The sequence below is a fragment of the Gymnogyps californianus genome, chromosome 9 (assembly GCF_018139145.2).
Source record: "Gymnogyps californianus isolate 813 chromosome 9, ASM1813914v2, whole genome shotgun sequence".
Taxonomy (NCBI): domain Eukaryota; kingdom Metazoa; phylum Chordata; class Aves; order Accipitriformes; family Cathartidae; genus Gymnogyps; species Gymnogyps californianus.
In genome coordinates, this window is record NC_059479.1 from 22,637,909 (window position 1) to 22,659,090 (window position 21,182).

The 21,182-nt window shown below is 42.6% G+C and overlaps 1 protein-coding gene across 1 annotated transcript in view; it reads right to left on the minus strand.

The window, feature by feature from the left end:
* Positions 1-14,559, minus strand: part of LOC127019711 (pre-mRNA 3'-end-processing factor FIP1-like) — a 28,345-nt gene extending 13,786 nt beyond the window's left edge. The window contains exons 1-9 of the mRNA XM_050901888.1: positions 14,466-14,559; positions 13,475-13,514; positions 10,548-10,632; positions 9,143-9,249; positions 8,004-8,062; positions 6,833-6,943; positions 4,069-4,199; positions 3,168-3,292; positions 960-1,065 (exon numbers count right to left, since the gene is read on the minus strand). Coding sequence (XP_050757845.1) covers positions 960-1,065; positions 3,168-3,292; positions 4,069-4,199; positions 6,833-6,943; positions 8,004-8,062; positions 9,143-9,249; positions 10,548-10,632; positions 13,475-13,514; positions 14,466-14,559 — 858 coding nt within the window. The remainder of the gene's footprint in view (positions 1-959; positions 1,066-3,167; positions 3,293-4,068; positions 4,200-6,832; positions 6,944-8,003; positions 8,063-9,142; positions 9,250-10,547; positions 10,633-13,474; positions 13,515-14,465) is intronic.
* Between the last annotated feature and the right edge of the window lie 6,623 nt (positions 14,560-21,182).

Sequence of the window (21,182 nt, forward strand, 5' to 3'; positions counted from 1 at the left end):
GACAAAAGCAGGTCACGTACCCACTATTGCTGAAGGAATGATCAATACGTAGAGATACCAGAATGACCTGGAAATACAGGTATCAATGCTTGTAAGTGGGAGGAACAACAACTATTTCCCAGCAAATTCTTTCTCTTAGGCAAACTCTTTTTTGGGCCATTGTTGGCAAAATTTGGAAAACTGACCACTAAAAAAAAATAAACAGACCACAAAAACACATGTAAAAACAAAACCAGGATTTGTGTCTAGACAGGGGAAAGGTTCCATATTTGGGTTTTTTTGGTGAGTTAGGAGTGGTTGGTGGGAGGAAGGTGGTTAAGAGTTCTCAGCAGATGGTCCTCAAACCCTACATGTAGCACCTTCCTACCTAGAAGTCAACCAGAACATTATGGTCATACACTGGACATGCAAGATCAGAAAAGAGTCCAGTTTTAAACCCCAGCCTTTTATTTCTTATAAGGGATAAGATCCAGTAACACAGGCCCACCCTAAGTATGAAGCGTAGGCTGCATCTAGTGATGCTTAGACTAAATATTATTTCAAAGTAAAAAGAAACACAAGCCCCAAGTAGAAGTCCTTCACTGCAGAACTGGAGATTCCAACCCAGGAGTGGAGGGGAAGGGAATAATCCACCTAAGAGCCTCCCAGCTACGCACTCCGAGGAATACTTTGGGAGAGCTGATGAGAAAAGGAACTTGGGCCTTACCATTCAGATGGGAAGGCTAGTCTTTAACGGACAATCCCTAGCTCCTAGCAAGATAAAGCTTTTAATACAGAAGTTAATTCAACCTGCAGAAGGTAACGATACATGCATACGCCTTGACAAGGTTGATATACTACCTACGGCTTTGCAGATAAAAACTGTGACATGAGAGGTCAGGAATGCACAGACATTTGCTCAGGGTTCACTAGAAGTGTAATAAAATCAGAAATTTGTCAAGACGGCGCACAACATTTACCTGAATTGGGTTTTCCTCAGAGGCATGCTTATCACGACGTCTTCCTTCTACTCTCCTAATTGTGCCTGCCTGGCCACCGATCACATCAATTGTCCCACCCAGCTTCCTGGTACAAAGCACATGCATCTTTTTAGGCTCAAAGACATTAGAAGGAGCAATTTTCCCCACTATTAGACAGACTTCTCTCATACATTCTTTGCCACCTGGCAAAAATCTCTAGAGGCAGCGCTCGAATCGGACAAGAGGTGAATGAGAAGTCATTTTTCACTTTTGAACAATTTGAGCTCTGCCGGCAGGGGTGAGTTAGGTCTCTCTGAACACCCAGAAACATGATCCAAAGAATCACCACATACGGGTGTAATAACATGGGTCGCACACTCTGGTTCAAAGCTGAAATCCTTTACTCACTCTCCAGATGCGAATAATCATTCCCAGATCAGGCTCAGAGAAAGTGGAGAATATTTATCAGGAGAAGCCTTTAATGTTATCAGCCTAGATTTTTCCTGCTTTCTGTCCAATATTCCAAGTGTTGCTGATACCACTGAAGTTATTTACAAATTGGATTCTCAGACACTTTCTAGCCCACCTCCCTGGGGTCTACTCTGTTTCTATTAAAGTCAAAAGTTTTGCCACTGCCTTCAATGAAACAAAGGCTAGATCCTTGGGGGGGAGGAAAAAAAAAGATATTAATGTAGCCAAGAAACACTGCTGTCTATGCACCAGTGGAAATCAGTCACAGAACCTACAATTTTCCATGTTCTTTTATCTCCATTCTCAGGTCACTCTTAGGGGAAGAACATTTTTATAGGAGCTTGTTGTAAGGTCATCACAAGTAAAGGTTTGTGAGAGAGAGAAGCACCTGCAACTGAAGTTTAAGAATCTCTCATCCTACATTCATGCAACAATTGATTTGTGTAAGTATGGCCTTAGACATGTTTTCCTGCAGTTAGGACAGAAAAACGTCAGCGCTTTTCCAGGTTAGACTGCAGAATTTTCTATCTCAGCAGGAAATTTAGACAAAGTGGATATAAAAATGCTGGCTAGGTGGTGAGATAAAGTTTTCTCACTGAAATCTGCTCACTTTGTTTAAGGAAAAAAAACAACCCAAACAACTCATTGCTAAGCCCATGGTTTTGATGCTGCTGCCGTGTACGAAGATACTCCTTCTGGTCTGCTGCAGGAACAGAATCTTGTGTGTCAGTACTTTCAAAACCAGACTGCAAGTTAAAATGGACAAAAATGCTGTAGTTACAATAGCATCAGCTTGTTTTGCAATGGTGTAGATTTTTGAAAATCTTACGAGATATGCATAACAGTTGGAAACAAACCTGATTGATTTGATGGCACTATGAAGGGGGACAGAAATGCCACGAAAGTGCTTAAATGCAAACAGACTAAGTAGAGCTTTAAAGCTTACACTTGAAGCATACAGTTGGTTCTCTCTCAGACAAAGTGGAAAGTTGGAATGCAAGACTGATTTCTGCAAGACAGGTGTGCAAAAGATGTCATGGGAACAAAGCAATGTGAGTAAAGCAATAGGAACACCCAGATCCCAAAGCTCTGGCTCGTCTGGTTTCACATCGCTTTGTTTTTCTGAAGCTTTTGATAAAAACCCATCAACCTCATGAGGTCAAAGTGGTCTTCCCAGCAGAGGCTGCCAATCAAAATGACTCAATTGCTTTGCTTTGTCCAGCCTTGTGGATCCTCTCTCTCATTGGAAAAAATAACTAATTAGCATGCACCAAGCAGCGTAGCACACAGGTTCAGAAACCAATAGCTCCTCTTATCAGCTGCCAAACATGTAATCCACTTCCACTTAAGGAGGCAAAGATTAACATCGTGGGAGTAAGAAGAAGCCAAGTAAGCACAAGCAGCCAGCAACGTAAGCCCTCAAAGCTGAGGTATTTGCCTTGTTTTTTCTACTCCAAGAGATGTGTCCCTTCAGCTGGGATATAAGTTTCCCTCCCTGTGCGGCACTATACTGAGGATATCACCAAGGAGAGGTAAATGGGTAGGCAGGGGTTGCACAACCCTCAGGAGAGCGCTGCTGAAGACGATAGTTAACGAGTGACCACAGTAGCTTCCTGTAAAGTTTAAAAGCTTCTTGTGTTTCAGGCTTGAGGAGATTCAGATACGGCCCAGGTGGATCCCAGCTACCCCTATGAAGAACACAGCGCACCCAAGCTTTATGTCTGCATCATCTCTTACCTATTCGGAGGAGGCCCAGCCTTCATGCGTCCTCCCACCAGAGCCAAGAAGTCTGTTTTGAATTCTGTTTTGATGATGTTGTTTTCCACTTCTTTTTCAGCATTTCCTGTTCTTCCTTGCTGAACCTATGGAAGGCAATATATAACACACAGCTTTAACGTCCTTACTTTCAACTGAAGGTAGCATCAGGGATTAACCCTCAGCAAAGGAAAAGCACTCCCTTGAGGACTGGTCACAGGGCTCTTGCAAACAAGCCTCCTATTCTTCAGTCAAGGCAGCAAACGTTTCTGTAAACTAGCTGGCTATTCCAGCCTCAGCCTGCTGGCTACTGTCCCCGTTAGAAGTCCCAAAGTGTAATAATCTCACATCCTGCTTCATGTAGTCCTTAAGTAAAAACTGGAAATAGTAATACTTGCTGTACTGACTCTTTGGCTGAAGTTCTGACTAACAGCTGTTGGTCACCTGATGGGCTTCTGCGAAGGCTGATGGCCAAAGCGGTCTCCAAACACAAAAGGCAGCCACACAACTGCAACAGTCAACGGCAACAAGCAAAACAGCCATGGATGCCCAGCTCCCCTCTCTACACCTCTCACATCCACAGGATCTTCCAACCAGACACCCCTATAGCTGGGTAGCCTCAAAGTCAACTGGAAATTCACTCAAGTCTTGCTACTGTAGTGGTACAAACCTGCCAGGCAGCTGGAACTGTTTATTCTACAGAGAAAAGATTTTTAGCAGAGAGATTTAATCTTTAAAGATACATTTTTATATTTCTCATCACTGAAAGGAAGACAGAAGTTAGGTACTAAGGTATCTTCTGCGCTTATACTCTCATCTCTGTGATTACAAAACCAAGTCCCAGTTTTATTGTAGCCATATGCAGGAGTAACATGTCACCTACCGTGATCTTATTTTCAGTGCTGATGGGAGGAGCAGGATCCAGTCCAAGCTGAAGCCGTCGCTGCTTTTCACAATAAGCTTTCCATGTTTCTTCATTGAATCCGTAATTAAAGTAATCAGAAAGATCAGCACCTGACAAAGGGCGCAGAAGTTAACACAGGGATTCTAGCAGACTTGCATTCTCAAATTGTCCTTTAACTGCTTAAATGAAGAGTTAAGAAAACAAAAATCTTCTAGAGAGCACAGCTTACTCTCCATTTCATTCTGTCAGAAAGCTGCCACAGCGGAGATGGCTGCATCCTTTGGTGGGAGGGGGACTACAGCCTGAACAGCAGTGGGACCATTTGGGACACAGAATACAGCACGTATACAGGCTATTAAAAGAGATGCTTGCAACCACTTATTCACTAACTGGATTTTTTCAGACTGGTTTCTTGCAATTGTCCAAATGAGTTGAGTGCTGCGGAGAGCACAGGAATGATGGTTCCAGCTACCACCACCAAAGTGGGATGGTGCCACAGAACCTTTTTCTTGGCAGAGCTAAGCCAACACGTTGCGCTCCTGACCATCACTGCCTTTGCCGTTTTGAGAAGAGATTCTGGGATTCACTCATTTCGTGAAACAGGGCTAAAGTGGAAGTTTTTTATTGATGCGTGTCAGACTACACAAGTAATTACAGTTCAGTCACAATCCTAACTATAGCCTTGTTATCTTACTTGACAGTCTTCTGTGAAATGTGCCAATTCAGCATGAGCACTTCTGAATAAGAGAGGCGGCCACAAACTGCTTGCCAAGAAAACGTAGGTGCAGAGGGACAAACATAGCTGCAACTAACTCTGTAAGGCATACCTCACAACAGGAAGCGTGACAAAGCATCTCCTAGCCCTGCTGAGGTGTCCCTCAAACATCCCCCTCGCAAAGGTATTCCTAGACAGACCAATTCTAAAACAAGGAGCTGATACATAAGGGCTGAGCAAACCACTTTGACCATGCTGAGCTTGGATCTGTACAGCGAGGTTTAAGTTTATCTTCCAGGTAGGCTGCTCTTCCTGTTGTACCACCCAAATATGCAAATTTCACCAACACAGACTCAGCAACATGACATTTACATATCTATTTTATCAGTCTATATTTCAGCCCTCTTGTCAGTTCTTCCACACTGTATTTCTTCTTCCTCTCCCTCACTTAAAGAGATACCAACCTGCTGAACAATTAACAGTAAAGGACATAAACCTGAAAGGCTGTTGAGTAACAAGCTACTTGCCATCTAAAATAAACTTACAGGCCACACCTCTGCAGACATCTTCCCTCATTCGTACTTCAACACTGTTTTAAGGTTAGCTGGCTTCTTTTTGGTCCAGGGATGTCAGCATGACCACAATGATTTCCAGGTTTTATCTCTGAACTTGACTTCATTGTTTTCTTCTAACTTATTTTCTTCCTAGCCCCCTCTTTCTCACTTCACAATCAATGGGAAATCCCCTGCAGAAAAAAGGCTGTGTTTTCTATTATGTCTGTACTAGCTACTATTCATCGCAGAGTGCTTTAGTGCTGGTTTGATACCATGACACGTCAATGTAGTTATTAGCACTATTGTGTACTCTGATGCCCTTCATTTCAGGTGGGCAAGAGATACCAAAACCACACCACAGACAACATTATAAAAGCACTACTTAATTAGCATAGCAGTATTTCTGAAAGATAAATAAAGTACAGGGGCTGGCGGGGAGAAGAATTATTTCTGAGAAGAGGCAAGTGGATTTTTTGCTTCAGTTAACATTTCATCATAGCACGTTTTATAAGAGTAGCACAGCAAAAATATGGATCTCTTTGGTTCCTTCATCTACTTTTGTATCAAATTCAGATGAAAACCAGAAGTTTATTTGTAGCGTCCCACAGCTGTCATGCAAGAGTCACTTCCGAGTAGAAATCTCCCTAGTACTAATCAGGAAGACAAAAGAGACCACGTACATATTAAAAACTGCTGTGCAAAGTACTATTTGGACACAGTCTAGATAATATTGTCCAGAAGAAATAAGTGGGGACTGCTCACCCACAGTTATGCACCTGGGGGCAGAATCTAGCAAAGAATTAGGCAATGCAGCTTTTCTAAAAGAAAAATCCTAGCCTTTCTTGTCAGAGTAGACAGTGTTTTCCTTCCTTTTATTCAATTGTTTGCAGCAGGAGAATTCAACACAAAAAGATGGCTTTCCTATCACGACATGTGCTGACGTGGTAATTCCCACCATCGCTGCCCTCTGCAAGGGGTACTCTGCTGCAGAAGCGTGGACATCCCCAGGACCCAAATGAGAAGGGTGCATGGGGAGGACTCTGAGCTTGGCCATGGTGAGACAGAATAAGCAAGCTGCTACACATGAAGAGGAGACCACACATCATCAACAGCCAAATCTTGATCCTACTCAATTGACTTTACGGCCAACAAACGTTATCGCATTGATATCAGTGCAATATTTTCTGGAACTAGGGAATTAGTAAAATAGAACATTAAAAAAAAAAAATAGTTGTTCCCTTTAGGGAAGTTAAATTAATAGAGTAAATGCAATCCAATTTTAGGTAGAAGCATGGCTTGATCAATCAGTAAATGTCACTGATTGTCTAGACAGGCATCAGAGGCTCAGCAATACGCATTGTTCCGACTTCCCTGTTCCCTGGCAGCAATAAATGGACAGAAATTACATGTGAAATTAAAGAGAGACAACTAAAACTGCAGAAAATATTTACCACAAGAAACTGTGAGGCCTCACCTGGTTTCCTCCACGGTTTGTCTTCAAATGAATCTAAATCCACTTCTATAACAGGCAATCCATTTATATTCCCTGCGGCATCTAAGTCAATACCTTTGGGCTGCAACTTGGCTTTGGAGAGAGAGAAACCGTTACTACTTTTAATGTAATGCCTTTAATCCACTAATTTGCTGAGCAAATTACTCCAGTCAAAAATAAAGCGCTACTGTGAACTCATTGCTGGCTTTATAGCATGTAGGTAACCACAATCAACTTTTTAAATAAAAATTACTTCAGTCATTCTATAAATAAATAGCCAGGGTATACAGCACTTGCAGCTGAACAGCAGAGAAGCAAATTCAACCCAGATTGGTACTACAGACAAATGGAGTAAATTATTAGAGCATGCATGAAATTTATCCCAAATGAAAAAAATTTATTTTTCTCCCTAGGCAAAATACTTATTTTTCCCTCCCAAGATACACACATTTTCTCATAACAAGAGACTTTTTCAGGATCAGTCTTAAGTGGACCGTGTACTAACCAAGATCAGCAAAAATCTGTCGGGTACAGAATCTTCAAGGGGAATTCATTCTTATTTTCTCAATCAGAAGATAAGTCATTTGCATAAAGAAATTAATGGAAGGAAGTGTATGCAGCCCATGAAAGGACAGTCTCACATATGAGGAAGGACAGAATCCAAGTCTCAATATACAGTATAAACTAAACTGAATGGTGGGGCAAATTTCACCTGCAGAAATATGCATAACTGAGACTCAAGGCCAGAGTTTGTTTCTTCTACTATCTTACACTGCAAGTAGCTCAGTATACTGATCATAGAGTTAAAGTTCTTCTCCAGGCAATTTAGAATGTTTGGCCCCAGTGCAACAATACAGTTGAGAAATATTCTAGTTTTTTACTATAAAAGTAGTAATCAATGTATTTTTTTTCTAGTTTAAACAGCATTATAATCAGCTTGTTCAGCGATGGGTAATTAAATCATTCCATTGCACCCTGAACCCTCAGACTGTCCTAGGGACGCTTATCTTTAGGAAACGCAGTTACTATTCCTAGTTTAAAGAAGATGCACTAATTTTATATCCTTCCAAACAGAGACCAAGATTTGCAGCTGCTCCAGCTGTCAGATAAGTGAAATATTGCAAAAGGTGAAGGACAAAAATAACAGCAATACCTGAAGCAGATGCTCCATAGCCTCTACCCGTTTTTAAGTTTAGATTCATAGGAGTTCCCCTATATGGAAAAGAATCACTACATTGGTATTTGAACAAATTACTTGGTTGAAGATTTTCATGCAAAATATATTCAAGCCCTGACATCCTTCAGAAGATGCTTAGTTCAACTTGGGTTTATTCATGCCTCTCTACCATTTTTAGTACTAAGTCTCAACACCTTAAAAGTGAGATTTGTTTGCCACATAAGTTTCTCTAACCCTACAGAAACCCAGCAAACATACTTAGTGACCAACAACAGAACACAAGAGGATTGTCTTGAATACGAAGGGAAAGGTTATTTCAAAGAGTGGTAGTTGCCATGCCGCCCAGGAACGTACTTAGTATTTAAATGGAACTGAACCACGTGGAAGTCATAGCTGCACACAGGTCACAGAATGAGGAGAGAAAGGTAGAAGAAGCAGATTTCGAAAAGGATGTCTGCAAAATCTAGTGAGCTGCTAATGGATGGAGCATTGCTACTCAGAGTAATCCATCAGACTGAAACCACCTCTACAACAAGAGAAGGAAGTTATCCATAAAGTGGAAAAATTAGAATGTGCTGCAAAGCACACGTAAGTCATTTCCTTAAGAGGAAGGCTGCTAGCAGCAAGCAAAAATGCTGTCTTATTATTTCTATTCAATGCAAATTAGGTAGAATTTTAAGTCAGTGACATAATTTCCTGGTTTGCAAATCCAGCCTCACCATTTCTGAATCATGAAAAGTCAGACAGCTGAAAATTAGTAAATTCACAGCTTACGCCAATTCTTATCAATACAGATTTTGGTTCTTGAAGTTCTCACAGATGATGAGTTAAATGTAACTTCCCACCTTTGGTTTTGCCTGATGAAGCATAGTAATTATTTGGTTAATTTTCCAACAGCAGACCCATGAATTATCATTCCTATTTTGTAGATGGATTCTCCAACAAGCAATTGCAGGACAGAGCTGCCCATCAGCTTCTAATCCCGTTGCGGTGTTCTAGCCATTACTCCCATGTCTCCCAGAAGACAGATCAGCTCTCATCCCCACTTTTAATCCCAATCAATGCGCCAGAGCTACCTCAGATCAAAAATCGACACCATAATCAGCAATACATACATGTACGATGGTGCTCCCGTTTTAATATTGCCAATAGTAACTTTCACGTCATCATCATCACTGTCGCTATCGCTGTCATCTTCATCATCTTCGCCACTTGGAAGTGCCTAGCAACAATAAAAGCACAGAGGAGCTCATTAATACATAAAACTGATAAATTCCCCAGGACAGTAAGCCAAATCTTACAAAGCTTGTATGATGAAGGACTATTAGAAAGAATGATTCTGATATAAAGACATAACTTTCTACTGCACTGCAAGGCTATACAAAGTTGTCTCTGGAGGCAAAAAACACGGAAGTAATCAGCTTTCAACATAAATGGACAGGTGCCCACAAAGAAACTGCTACGTCCTTTGAGGAAGTGAACCTACAGGAGACTCTGGATAAGATTCTGAAGGTGGGGAAGTTTACCTTGGTTCTAAGAATTTCATCATGGCCCACAGTTCCTCTCCCCTACTCTTTTTTAAAGAGCTAGGGCTTTTCTGACACATGTCCTTCACAGGTCCATGGTGAAAGTATACAATCACAAATAAAAATCACCAAAATGCATTCGCCAGGCTTCACCTAAGAACCTTGGAGCAAACATTCTCTCACCACAACTTTTGTGGTAGGAAGCTGCTGAGGAGCTCAGCTTGGCTTATTTAGCACATCAGTCCCCAAGTCACTTAACTTTACATAAGAACTTTACAGCTGCCGATTCGACTCCAGTGCACCACCACTGCTGGGGCACAAAAGCAAAGGAAGTCTTCCAGATATCCAGCAGTGCAGTTTTGCAAGACGCATGAGCTGAATTAACACCTCACCACCTCAAAAGGGTATGACGAAAGTGTTCCTAACCCTCCCTCCTTTTCCATGGCACACGGGTTTGTCAGAACTCTGTGTGAGCCATCTTGACGTACCACAGTGGCAGAAAATAAACCCATCAAAAAGACTAGAGGAAGAGGGGTGGAGAAGCAAGCCTCCTCCTACTCTTTCAGCACTGAGCCACTAGATTGCGTTCTAAGAGGTCTGAGCCTGAATCAAAACTGATTCCCAGCACTTTGGGCTTTCTATCCCAGTGTTTCCCATATTTTACTGACACTCAAGAAGTCATACTAAATATTGAGCTGGAGGTAACATCATGTTCTACTTTTCCTGCCACACTGTAGCATCAGAGGCCCTCATCTGCCTCTTCAGTGGGCATAAGCAATACTTAGATCACGGTTCACTACCCCACTACACAAGGTAGGCTGAGAATAGAAGCCAGTTGCCTTAGTTAGCATTGGGAATTGACTATCAGTACGCTCCTACAGTACAAATGTAACATATTAGGCAGTACCAGCATCTTTACACGTACATCTTTTTATCCATGAGTATTGAGAAGCACAAAAATAACTATGTCTACCATTTGCAGTGGAACACATACATGTTGCGACATCTCTCGGTCTTCATTGCTGACAGGCCGGTTCTCCTGAGGAGCATCTTGCAAAGGATGAGAAGATTCTGCATGTCTAGTAAATGTGACAGATAAAAGAAAGTGGACAAGCCCAATCTAGAGGTTCACCTATAAACATTTCTAAAGCATTCATCCAGGTAACTTTCATATAATGGCTTTATTCATGTAGTGTGTTTATTCTGCTGGCAGTTAGCTCAACTATATGACAAAAAATTAATCATCCTTGCTTGGCTTTGCTTTTGTTGGAAAGGATCAGTTTAGCACTTCCAAAGAGCACCTGGCAAACAGCATGGCTGCCTAGTCAAACACCACTCAAAGGCTAATATGTAAGTGGCAGCTGTAATAGCTTTCAGCTTTGGTTCAGCACAATCACAACTGATAGGAATAAGACCATAAGCAAAACTTCACCTTGTCCTTAAGGATGCTAATAATTATACATATATTTAGTAAGCAGCAAGGGCATCCGTCTCATAAAAATTAAGGGAAAAGTGATTTTAGTGTTTCTACAAATAGCTTACATTAATGAGTTAAAATTCAAAGAAGAAAAGACAGATAATTATCCACCCAATCTTCTCATTCATTACAAATTAGTCCTAATGCAACAACAGTCAGGTTCAGATTTACCTCCAATTTGTACAAATGCTAACATTGTTTATTGCATTAGCCAAGCAAGAAAGTCAAATTGGCATACATATGCTAGAAAAGAGTATGCTAAGTGTTGCAAAACTAAAATACAAAGAGAGACCATTTTTCTCTAATGTCATAGGTAAAACCTAGTAGAACTTCAAAATAATTCCGGCTTTTCAAAAGAGACAATTAGAACAGCCCAGGCAACCCAATTCTCCACCAGTACTTTGCGGAGATGTTGCTATTTAAAACCCCACTTCGGATAATAAACATACACAAGATTATCTTCAAAAAGAAACATACGTAACACCTAACAGAATCCAAACACTGGTCAGATTAAAGCCATTTCAGAGGCAGCAGGAAAGGAGACACCAAACAAGTAAGCCAAAAGATCACACTAATGCAACTCAGAAAGCAGTTACTGAGCATAAAAAAAGAACAAACGAACAAGAACGATTTGAGCAGTTACTGAAGCTCCCATATTAGAAAAGCCCCATATACAAAGAAATTCAACAATCAAGCCAAGATCAAAAAGAAGGGATGAAGGTTCAGCAGCTAACCAAGGAAGCACAGGTCCCATTTTCGCCAAGTTCCTGAGGTGACAGCTGAAGACACTTTAAGTTATAAAAAGGAGCCAAGACGTCTAAGGGAAAATCAGCCTCTAGAAGTATTTCGAAGTTGCAGACATAGGCTATTACATAAGGACCAAAAGATGTACCACTGGAGAAAATCTCACAGATGGCTCCAAAACGTTTTGCATTTTGTTTGCCAAATCCAAGCAACTCTTAACGTTGACCTCACCCCCAGAATTTTCTTTAAGAATCCAAGATGACTGAATTAAGGAAGAGTGACAAGTATTACCTTCAGCTTCAAGTCACATGAAGTATCTGTGGGTGTGCATTAAAATTTATGAATTGGAGTTCAAATAAACATTTGTTAAGTAACAGTCTTTCCCTAACCTGTTTCCTTCCCAGGAATGAACAATCTGACAGGTCCACAGCCATCATCCGCACGCAAAAAAATGTTGCAGCTATTTAATTTCCCCAGAACGTCACCATAACCCTGTGCATTGCTGACGTAACAGCATCCTGCACAGACTGCTGGTATTTAATGCATCCTTTAGGCTAAGGAATGTTAACGGACACTGCATCCCACACTATACTGATTTCTGCTTCATGGGTAGAGACAAATACTCTAGACAAGCCAGCAATGTATCCCTGGAGCTGCAGCCGTCGACAACATAGCAAACAAAGAGTCATTTTTCTTAAACCACCCCACAGCTCTTCATTTAGGAAGATTCTCATTGGGGAACAAAGAAAAGGAAAAAAAAAAAGAAAACAAAAAAAACCAAAAAGAGGAAAAAAAAAAGAAAAAAAAGGAGAGCTAGCATGACTATTAATACTTTTCCTTCACGCATCTTGCGGTTATGGGAGACAGTTGCTGGAAATTCAGATCTCTAATCCTGCTTGTACAGTAAAATTACATTCAGATAAAAGTGGCAAGGAACAATAGATTTATGCAAGTCAGCAGAAAATTTCTATCTAAACTAAAAGTTGCTCCTTCTCGCAAAGCTCATTTGATGTTTTTAGGTAACAATTTACCAAGTGCGCCTAAAACTTGTTTTTGAACAAGTTTTCATATTCCCTAAGCACAGGATACTTACTACGTATACTAAGTAGGACGGTATCCGTAACAATCTCAGAAATTCCAGATACTGAATTCACAGTGACCTTAAAGGACAATAAATATCAAACTGAACTTTTGAAGGTGCTGAGCACACAGAAGTCCAGTGAAGATCAAGTCTTCTGAAAACCACGTTACACTTAAAAATGGCAAACAGATAATATTTCTGCTGAGAGAAAACTCCGCTGGTGCAAAACACACTGCTACAAATATAGGGGAGTCATGATCAAGGACAGACAATACCTTCCATACACAGAAAGCAAAACTGATCATGGAGTTGTCCCCAACGCTTTTATCTGAAAGTCCCACCCAAACCACATACTTCATACATCTCATAAAATTTGTTGATTTGATCACGTCAAAATTTTAACCGAGGCTCAACGTTTTTAGCTTTTCCAGGCTAAAGCACAGGCCACAGTTTTACCAATGCCAGACCAGCACAAAGGCCAATCCTTAAGGCACCGTTTTTCCCAGGTAATTAACCTGGAAAACAGATCAGAACAGGCATTCATGAAGTTATGCTTAACATGGCTTGATCTTCTTTGCAGCATATATTGTTACAATGAATAAACAGTCTCTGGACTCACCCAGAAATTGGTCCATCTTCTTGCTTACCAGTGGTGTCATCTGCAAAAACAATAATAATAATAATAAAAAATTATTCAAGTGAAAGAAAAAAAAGCTAACTTTAAGCACAAAATGCATCACAGCTACAGAAATACCTAGTAGTGCCAAGGCACTATAACCCCAATGTTCTCTTTCCAACAAAGTTCAACTAGAAATGGAGCAAAAAAACCCCAACCAACAAACAAAACCTATCTGCAGAAGTGAAGTCTCACACCACTGACACAGAACAAAATTCAAAATACATATCCAAAGTCTCAGGGCAGGAGGAGTAAAGGCAAACATCACGTAAGGAACTGAACTCAGCTGTAAAGGTCTTTATATAGACTTTTAACATGCCAGGGAAGAAAAAACATAGAAGCATTCAGTTGGAAAGTCTATGAGGAGGACAAAGACGTTTACATAAAGTCCTACACTTTTTCCTAGCTACACACACGCACCAGTCCCCCGTTAGCCCAGGGGTTCACCTGCATCAATCAGGTTAATAAGATTTGGATGATTAGGAAACTGAAATTGTAACAAAGCATCACGTTAACCTCTTTGCATCACGGTGTTATTGTTAAAAGGACAATACCCCCCCCCCCCCCCCCCCAAAAAAAAAAACCCAACAACCAGCAGCTAAAGCGCCTGCCCCCGAGCGGGAAGCTCGGTGGGGGAGCTGCCGGCCCCCTCCTTAACGCATCCCCGCTGCCCCAGCGGAGCCGCCCGCCCTGGGCTGCGGGCAGAGGCGTGACGCCCCGCCGGGAGCCGGGCAGCGCCGGCGGGTGACACCACCGGGCCCCCGCACACCGGGGGCAGGTGGGGACAGCCCCCTCCCGCCCTCAGCCCGGGGGCGGCCCGTAAGGCGGGGTCGGGGGAAGATGCCGGGGGGCGGCCGGGTGCTTTGCGTTGCCCCCCGCCGCCCCCCGGCCCGGGGCGAGGCCTGGCTGCGCGGCCGGGGGCGGTGGTACCTACCCCCGTAGAGCCAGTGCTCCTCGTCCTCCTCCGCCTCCAGCGGCGCCGCGCCCGGCACGGCGCCAGCCGCCGGCGGCTCCAGCTCGGTGGCCATGGCCGCCGCGTCGCGCGGCTGAGGGGAGCGGGGCGCCCCGAGCTGCCCGCCCTCCCCCGCGCCCGCAGCAGGAGGAGGAGGAGGAGGAAGAGGAGGCGGCGGCGGAGGAGAAGCGGAGGCGGCGGCCGCCGGGGCCCCGCTAGGCTCCCGCCGGGGCCTGAGGCGAGGCGCGCATCCGTTGCGGTCGGCACGGAGCGGGGAGGTCCGCAGCCGCCGGGCCGCGCCGAGGACGCCTCGCTAACGCGCCGCCATTGCTCTTTCTTTGGCTCCCGCGGGCGGGGAGGGGGGGGGGGGGGAGGGAGGCGCGGAGGAGGGCGAGACCCCCCGGCGTGGGAGCCGAGGCCGCCGCCGGGCCTTAGCGCCGCCCGCTCCGCCGTTACAAAAGGCGCCGGGCCCTGGGCAATAGCCGCGGCGCAGGACGGGCCAGCCGGGGCGCATGCGCGGCGCCAGAGCGCATGCGTCGAGGAGAGCGGCGGCGCCTGAGGCGGGCGGGAAGGGCGGGAGCGGGGCCCGGCGGCCTCGGCCCGCACCGGGCGGCAGCGGCCTTCCCTCAGCCCGCGCTTCGCAGGAGGGGGGCCGCCCGCGGTGCCGCACCCCCGGCGGGCAGAGCGGGGCAGCGGGGGTGGTTACGCTGGTCGCTGCCCCGCAGCCACACCTGGCGCTTGCCAGCGGGACAAGCAGGTTTCCATTTCCCAGTCAGACTCGAGCCTCGAACCGCACTGGGTTTCGCTAACAACCGAATCAGCCTTTCATCTTTACATCGTAAATCTCACCGACAAGATCTGGTGCGGTGCTCTGCAGCCGCAGCCCTCGCAGGGCTCAGCACACATACACCACAGGCTCGGTTTCACAACTGCTTCCCAAGCAGAGCCACGCACCTGCATTTTACAGCGGCTCTGTCCGGCAACATAGATGTCACGTTTAGACTTTTCTAAAATACCAAAATTTTCTTCAGCCTTTCACACTGGGTCTGGCAAGACTGCGACTCCAGAGAGTTTCAGCTACTGAAATTAGCTCAATGTGGAGAGGGGAAGAGCACAAACAGCCATTGTGGCTCTTGTGCGTGAAGCTCACGGGCCTCCCGCGAGGAGCTCCCCAAAGGGCTCAAGGAGTCCAGCACAACTTCCAAAGAGGCTTTGGGAAGCGACTGGAGGCAAATAATGCTGCCATTTGTCTTCATTTCACAAGTCCTAACAGCTGCTCTGCCAATACAGCAGCATTCACTAAACAGTTGGTGACACTATGAACAAGTTCAGTACTTTTTGGGTGGGATTTACACGACCCATTTCTGGCTCTGCAGCTTGTAAGTGAATTTCACATTTTACACCCTGAAGATGGAGCGCCTGATGCTTATTCTTCTGCAATTCAAAGCCATCTGGTAGCTTCTGCTTTAGAGTAGCTGTACCAGTTAGTATCACCCTCTCGAGTTTCGAAGCTCTTAATTCCATCAGTAGTACTACACGGAAACTTACAGCAACGTGATTTTCAGCACTACTCGATGCTACCGAAAATTCTAAAGAATCATAAAGCAAGTTACCTTTTCCATGCACTGAACAATGACAAAAAATACTGTATCAAAAAGTTACCTCAGAAGCGTCTCTTCTCTTTGTGATTCAAATGTGGCTAGGATCCATTCCTCCTCGTTGTCCCCTGCTTTCTGCTATAGGTGGAAGGAAATGCTGAACAAATGCTCACCGTAGCAATTAGAATAGGAATTAGACAACTGTTCCACAGGACCCCCAAAGTACACTGAGAGTCGAGCCCCGAGATCCCCTGGTTATAGGCTACCAATGGTTTCAGATTAACTCCCATGTGAAAAATTGCCACTCACACAAAGACACTCAGCAGTGGCCAACAACTCTTGCTGCCTATTAGCAGATTTTACAATAGGGTTTTTTTCCACCACCCCTGATGGTCCCCAAACAACACTTGAACCTTACAAACACTTGAAAATGATCTAATAAAACCCAATAGAAATTAAATTAGATTTGAAAGGAACTTATTTGTACTTTGATGGAAACAGCAGTTAGGATAACTGGCGGCTTAGTTTTCAATTTACAACTTCACACTTCAGAATCTAGCTCAGATTAAGATGCGGACTGACCCTCTGTGGCTACGGATTTCACCATCCAATGGACTGTCATTTTAAGGTCAAAATACATTCATCTTTGATGAAGGATGAAACGTTCAGGTATGTAGGAACTAGTGTTCATGAGCTGCCCTGCGCTGCTGAGCTGTACCATATCGCTGTGGTTTCTCCTAGCCATTCCCATTATTATTTGGGCACTCTGAACCATTTTATGCACTCAACGTTAGGGCTATTGTTTGCAGAAAGTCCTAATAGACCATATTCTGCAAGTCATATGGCTTCAAAGCATCTCAAATTGGGGACCCATCACAACCACGACGCACGTTAGTGCATTGTCTACAATACTGCCAAAATGAGAACTCCTTTTTATTTTTGTTGCCCTATTCAGACACTTCATTGTCATCGACGTCCAAGGATATCCCTGTAGACATTGTCCGGAGAACCAGTAATTTTCAATTACTCATTTAGGCTTGCACATCACATAATTTACACTAAATACAGATCAGTCATTACCTTTTGTTTAAGATATGCCTTTTAATTTAATTTTAAATTCTTTTTAGTCTGAGAGCTACTGTAATTCCTCCTCCCAATTTATTACAATTTTGGATATCGCATGTGACCCAGAGTGTTCTTAAAAAGTGTTTTTTTCTAGCAGAAATCTCAGGTTGTATTTGTTATCGGTGAACTTAAGATAAAAAAATCTATTTCCTGCAGAAATTTACTGTTCAAAAGAACGCTACTATGGATCATACAGTTTATATAAAAGAATGTGAAATAAAATGTGAATATATTAAAAGGATAATCCTCTAAACAGATCCAGTGATTACAGAAAATTCAGTAGTTTAGCCTAGACCCAAATCTGCCCACATGTTTACAAAATAAACAAACAGATGTAAATCAACAAAGTCCAAATAGGTTAAATCTACAACAAGGAAATGACTGGTTCAGTCAGATGGAGAAATAACAGAAAAATTTAAATCAAGTAAGGGACTAAGTAAAAGGGCTTTTAGAAAATTACAAGCAGAATTCAGGCATCAATCTTGGAACTAATCTTTTTAGTAAAAACATTTTTGTTAACTTTGCAGATGGAATCAGTCAGTGACAAAGATTTTTTTACAGGAGGAATGGGAGTGCATATACAGGAAGAGCTGGAGGATTGGGAGGACCACTGTAATACAAATATTGAGAAATTCAACAGTACAAAGTGTCAAAGGATGAGTCTGGACTGATGGGACTAGTAATGAGAGTGTCTGTTGGGAGCTCGTACAAACTAGAAGTGACTGAAGAGAAAAAGTCCCAAATTTATCACAGAATGGCTATGAATCAGAAATACAATACAGCCATTAAGGAGACAAATGTGATCCTTTAAATTTAATGGATCACATTATTTTCACAGAAGAGAGGGAATTATCTACATGGAAATACCTAGTGCCTTAGCCATGAGCCATTATCTGGAACATCTGATTGTTTCTGGTCACCCCTATTCAAGGAAAATTAATTCAAACTGGAGTAAATGCAAGCAAGTGCAAGTAGGATGATCAGAAATAGAGAACTTTGCTTTTGAGAGGAGACTAACATTTCATTTTGTCTGGCAAATGAAGACTAAAGGGTTTAAAAGTCTCTATAAGCTTAACTAGAAAAATAAACAGCTGGAACACTTCAACTATTTATGCTGAAGAACAATACTGATGTGACAGACGTATAGCATTATAAATACACTGGCACAGACATTACAGTAAGCTTCGCTACCAAACAGTTCTAAAACTGCCTTCCAATAGTAGAAGTCAGGGCCAAATCCCACATATTCTTAAAATGGACCATTGCTAGTAGTCTAGGCAATTACATCTCATAAACCCTAACAGGGGATTAACTTCCTGACTCAGCCCCATGTTCCTATATTTGGCCTAACACCACAGTAACATTCTCTAAATTTCTCAAACAATATTCAGTAACAGTGCCATGCTTAAACAGCATGTCAACCCAGATGCTCCTGTATTTGTCCAAAACAACTGAGGACACCAACTTTCAACAAAAACATTGCACATGCCCATTTCAGGAATGCAGTATTTTTCCCTCAGGGATGAGCCAAAGGCTTTAATTTTAAGTCCTGCTTTCACAGCTACAAAGCTAGCCTGTTAACACACACAAAAGGCTGCATTGTCCTACGTTCACAATCCTCTATATAAGCCAATGATTTATTTCACTAATACACACTATCCATGCTCAGGTTAGGCTCCCTTTGAGGTGCAACTACGATAGCATAGGAGAAAACCCTTTGCTTTTTGGAGAGGAACACTGCAGCAAGAGACTCCTACAGGAAGTCCTTACAACAGAGGGTCTGTAAGCCAACCAACCAAATTATCTGGAAGACTAAATGTGATGATCATTCTGCAGTTTTCTTTTTTGGAAAGCCTTCCTAAGCTTTCCAAGTCTTGTTCTTTAAATCAGCCAAACCATACCTGAAGTCCCAGTACAAGCACCTGATCTGGCCATATCAGAAGTGTGTCTCATTTAAAGAAAACTCACCACGATTGCCATTCCATTTGCAGCTGATCAGCACATTGCTACAGGGAGAGACGCAAAAGATTTTTCTTCTCCATAAACACACTGCACTATTCAAACGTTTATCATCTTTAAATTTAATTAAAGAAAAATGTCTCAAAGTGATTAAGCATGTCTGACTTCCAGCTTCTTTTAATGGCACAAGCCAGTGCAGTAAATTGTAGAAAGCGAGCTCAGTTAGGATTTTATTTTGATTAAAAAAAAAAAAAAAAAAGAGAGAAAACTTGAGAAAACTCTCAAGATGTGAGGTCCTATTAAAAAAGTGGCTGTTCACTTGTAAACAGAATAAAAATGTTAAGAACACAAAGTTTCATACAGCTTAAACAAAACCACTTTTCTTAAGCAGTACAAGTAATGTTACAACATCATAAGAACACCAAAAGCAGAAAACAAAAAAATGGCAGAAGAATCACATAACATTACTTACTAAAATGATAAATTATTTACATTGAATATTAATAGCTTGACATTTTTATTGCTCCAATGGTAGTGTGTTGACAAGCAAATGTAGTAAACTGTCATAGTGGAACAATAATAAACATATATTTATGTTTTTGCATATGGAGTTTTGTACCTATGAAGGAAAGCATAGGAACTTTTTTTTTCATTTACCAAGACCACACCAGATTTAGCAAAAATGTTTTCTGTTTTAAAGTCACCCATCTATAAGTGAATCCACGCTTCCTAGACTTGTCTGTGCATGTCTTGGAGCACTTTTTTTTTTTTCTCCCTCCTATGGTGCAACAACTTCACCGATGCGGGTGGGGAATCAGTAGGTAAGAGCTTTGATGCTCTGCCAGTATTCTTTAATACTTCAATACTCCTTAGATAGAAAACTTACTAGATACAAACCCAAATACTTCCTAGATAAAAACTAGAAAGGAAAGTTAGTGTCAACATGTTAATATGAAAAACTAAACATTGATTTGGTAGACAGTAGCTGCTTTTAAAAATCTGCTGCAAACTCACACTACTGATAGTTACTAGTTCCCTTTTCTCCTTACTCTCTGCACAATGTTTTCTCTTTTGTTGGAACCAGTCAAGGCACTTTCTTTAGCGCTTGCACTACACTTTGCTAACATTAATCTGTTATATTGCTACAAATTTTTTCTCCAATTAACAAGTATCCTCCATAAATAGGTTTACCAATTCATGCTGACTTCTCATTGTCAAAAATGAGATTTTTCAGTCTCGTGAGATACAATTACCCCTGAATGTTTTTATATTAAAGCAAAGGATAGCCCAGGCAAAAAAGAACCTGTGGGCAGAACAGAAGTGCACAGAGTTCAGAGCAGTACTTACAGCTGCCTTCATCTTTACATGAGCTATGGAACCTGCGTCTTTCAGATGCAAATATAATACTGCGTGCTGGTTTTGCATTTTAATGCAAATTTATCTACTTATTAAAACATGGCGCTTACTGTAAATGGCAGTTTTGGCTCTCACACTCTCTACTAGTTGCTTTATGGCCACATATTTAAATGTCTATTAAAACACAAAAAGAAGAGACCCTTTCATGGTTTGAAGGCTATACAATTAACAATTAAGGAAAAAGTAAAATATATAGAATTTACATACTTTAAATGTAAACTTTAAAAACTAATATTCTGTGCCTAAGTGCCTCGCGGTGCCCGGGAGAGACCCAGGGGCAGACAACCTGCTGCGGGCAGAGCAGCCAGTGGCACTGGACGCGGCCAGGCCCACGGGAAGGGGACAAAGGGGTGAGGGGGGGAAAGCAAAGCTGCCACCTTGTTCTGCCTTGGATCTCTGGTCATACAGCAGCACGGGCTGGCCAGGGAGCAGCCCAGAGGGACTGGGGGCTGCTGTAGCTCAGGGTATTCGCTCAGCTTGGCACAGCACTTCACAGAAACACGACAAATCAGGTTGAGAAATTTTGAACTGAATGCGACGAAGTCAGCACAGACTGAAGAGGATTTCTTTTAGCAGCAAGACTGAAGACTGCTCAGCATTC